At 46.4% G+C, this 1133-nt stretch overlaps 1 protein-coding gene across 3 annotated transcripts in view; it reads left to right on the top strand.

Annotated features, from left to right (window-relative positions):
* Nucleotides 1-1133, top strand: part of BSDC1 (BSD domain containing 1) — a 31744-nt gene that overhangs the window by 11044 nt on the left and 19567 nt on the right. For 2 of the 3 annotated variants that reach the window (XM_037738261.1, XM_037738260.1), the window contains one exon: nucleotides 612-779. In XM_037738261.1, coding sequence (XP_037594189.1) covers nucleotides 612-779 — 168 coding nt within the window. Of the gene's footprint in view, nucleotides 1-560; nucleotides 780-1133 lie in introns of all 3 variants that reach the window. The other variant, XM_037738259.1, reaches the window with a different exon arrangement.

Genomic DNA, 1133 nt, shown 5'->3' with positions numbered 1-1133 from the left:
TTTTAGTAGAGACAGGATTTCACTATATTGGCCAGGCTGGTCTTGAACTCCTGACCTCATGATCTGCCCACCTCGGCCTCCCAAAGTGCTGGGATTACAGGCGTGAGCCGCTGCGCCCAGCCACTGACGACGGATGTATACTTACCCAAAGTTTACAGATAAGGAAACTGAGGCTCAGAGAGGGTTTTGGTCTCATGATTAGCAAGTGGTAGAGCCAGGATTCAAATTCATGTCTAACTCCAAAGCTAGTACCCTTCCCATCACCCTACCCATAGGTCCTCTTCCCCACTGATACATCTATGGCATGGACCTTCTCTGGCCAAGTTTTGACCAGCCTGACGGGGCTTGAAATTTTGGTGAAACAGCCAATCAAAGATTTCTGCTCTGATCTACACAGGCCTACCATGGCTCTGTTCTGCAGCCCCACTTGGGGGATGGGGGACCCTTGCTTCCTCCCTCTCCTTCTCCAGCCCCAGAGATGGGTGAAGGGTCGTGAGCACTTTCCTGGTCTCCCAACACACGGTACACTTCTGCCCCAATGTTTTACCCCTATACCCCAGATTGCAGCCTGTTCCCGGAGCACTTGCTTCCTCTGCCCATTCTCTATACAGACGGAAGGCTCCTCAGGAGCAACGGAGAAGATGAAGAAGGGGTTGTCTGACTTCCTAGGGGTGATCTCAGACACCTTTGCCCCCTCGCCAGACAAAACCATCGACTGTGATGTCATCACCCTGATGGGCACACCGTCTGGCACAGCTGAGCCCTATGATGGCACCAAGGTATTCACTGACAGCCTCCCCTACAGATGCCTAACATCTGTAACCTGGGCTTGAACTTCCAGTTGGTACTCACAAAAGCAGCCCATGTTCAGGCCAAAAAATAAATACGGGTATATTATTCATAGTAAATCAGAAAATACCGATAAGCAAGGACAAGATAATTATTTTTAAACTCATAATTGCATCACCCAAAGAGAACTCCTGATTTCTTAATTGGTATATAACCTTACATTTGTTTTTGTTTGTAAACACAGGTAAGGATAGTTTCTTGTTTTTTTTTTTTAACAAAATACATTTTATACATGCAGTTTTGTAACCTACTTTTAAAAAGCCAATAAACTAGCATCTTTCTTT

The sequence above is a fragment of the Cebus imitator genome, unplaced genomic scaffold, assembly GCF_001604975.1.
Source record: "Cebus imitator isolate Cc_AM_T3 unplaced genomic scaffold, Cebus_imitator-1.0 Scaffold51, whole genome shotgun sequence".
Taxonomy (NCBI): Eukaryota; Metazoa; Chordata; class Mammalia; order Primates; family Cebidae; genus Cebus; species Cebus imitator.
This window is presented reverse-complemented; position numbering and strand designations above follow the sequence as displayed.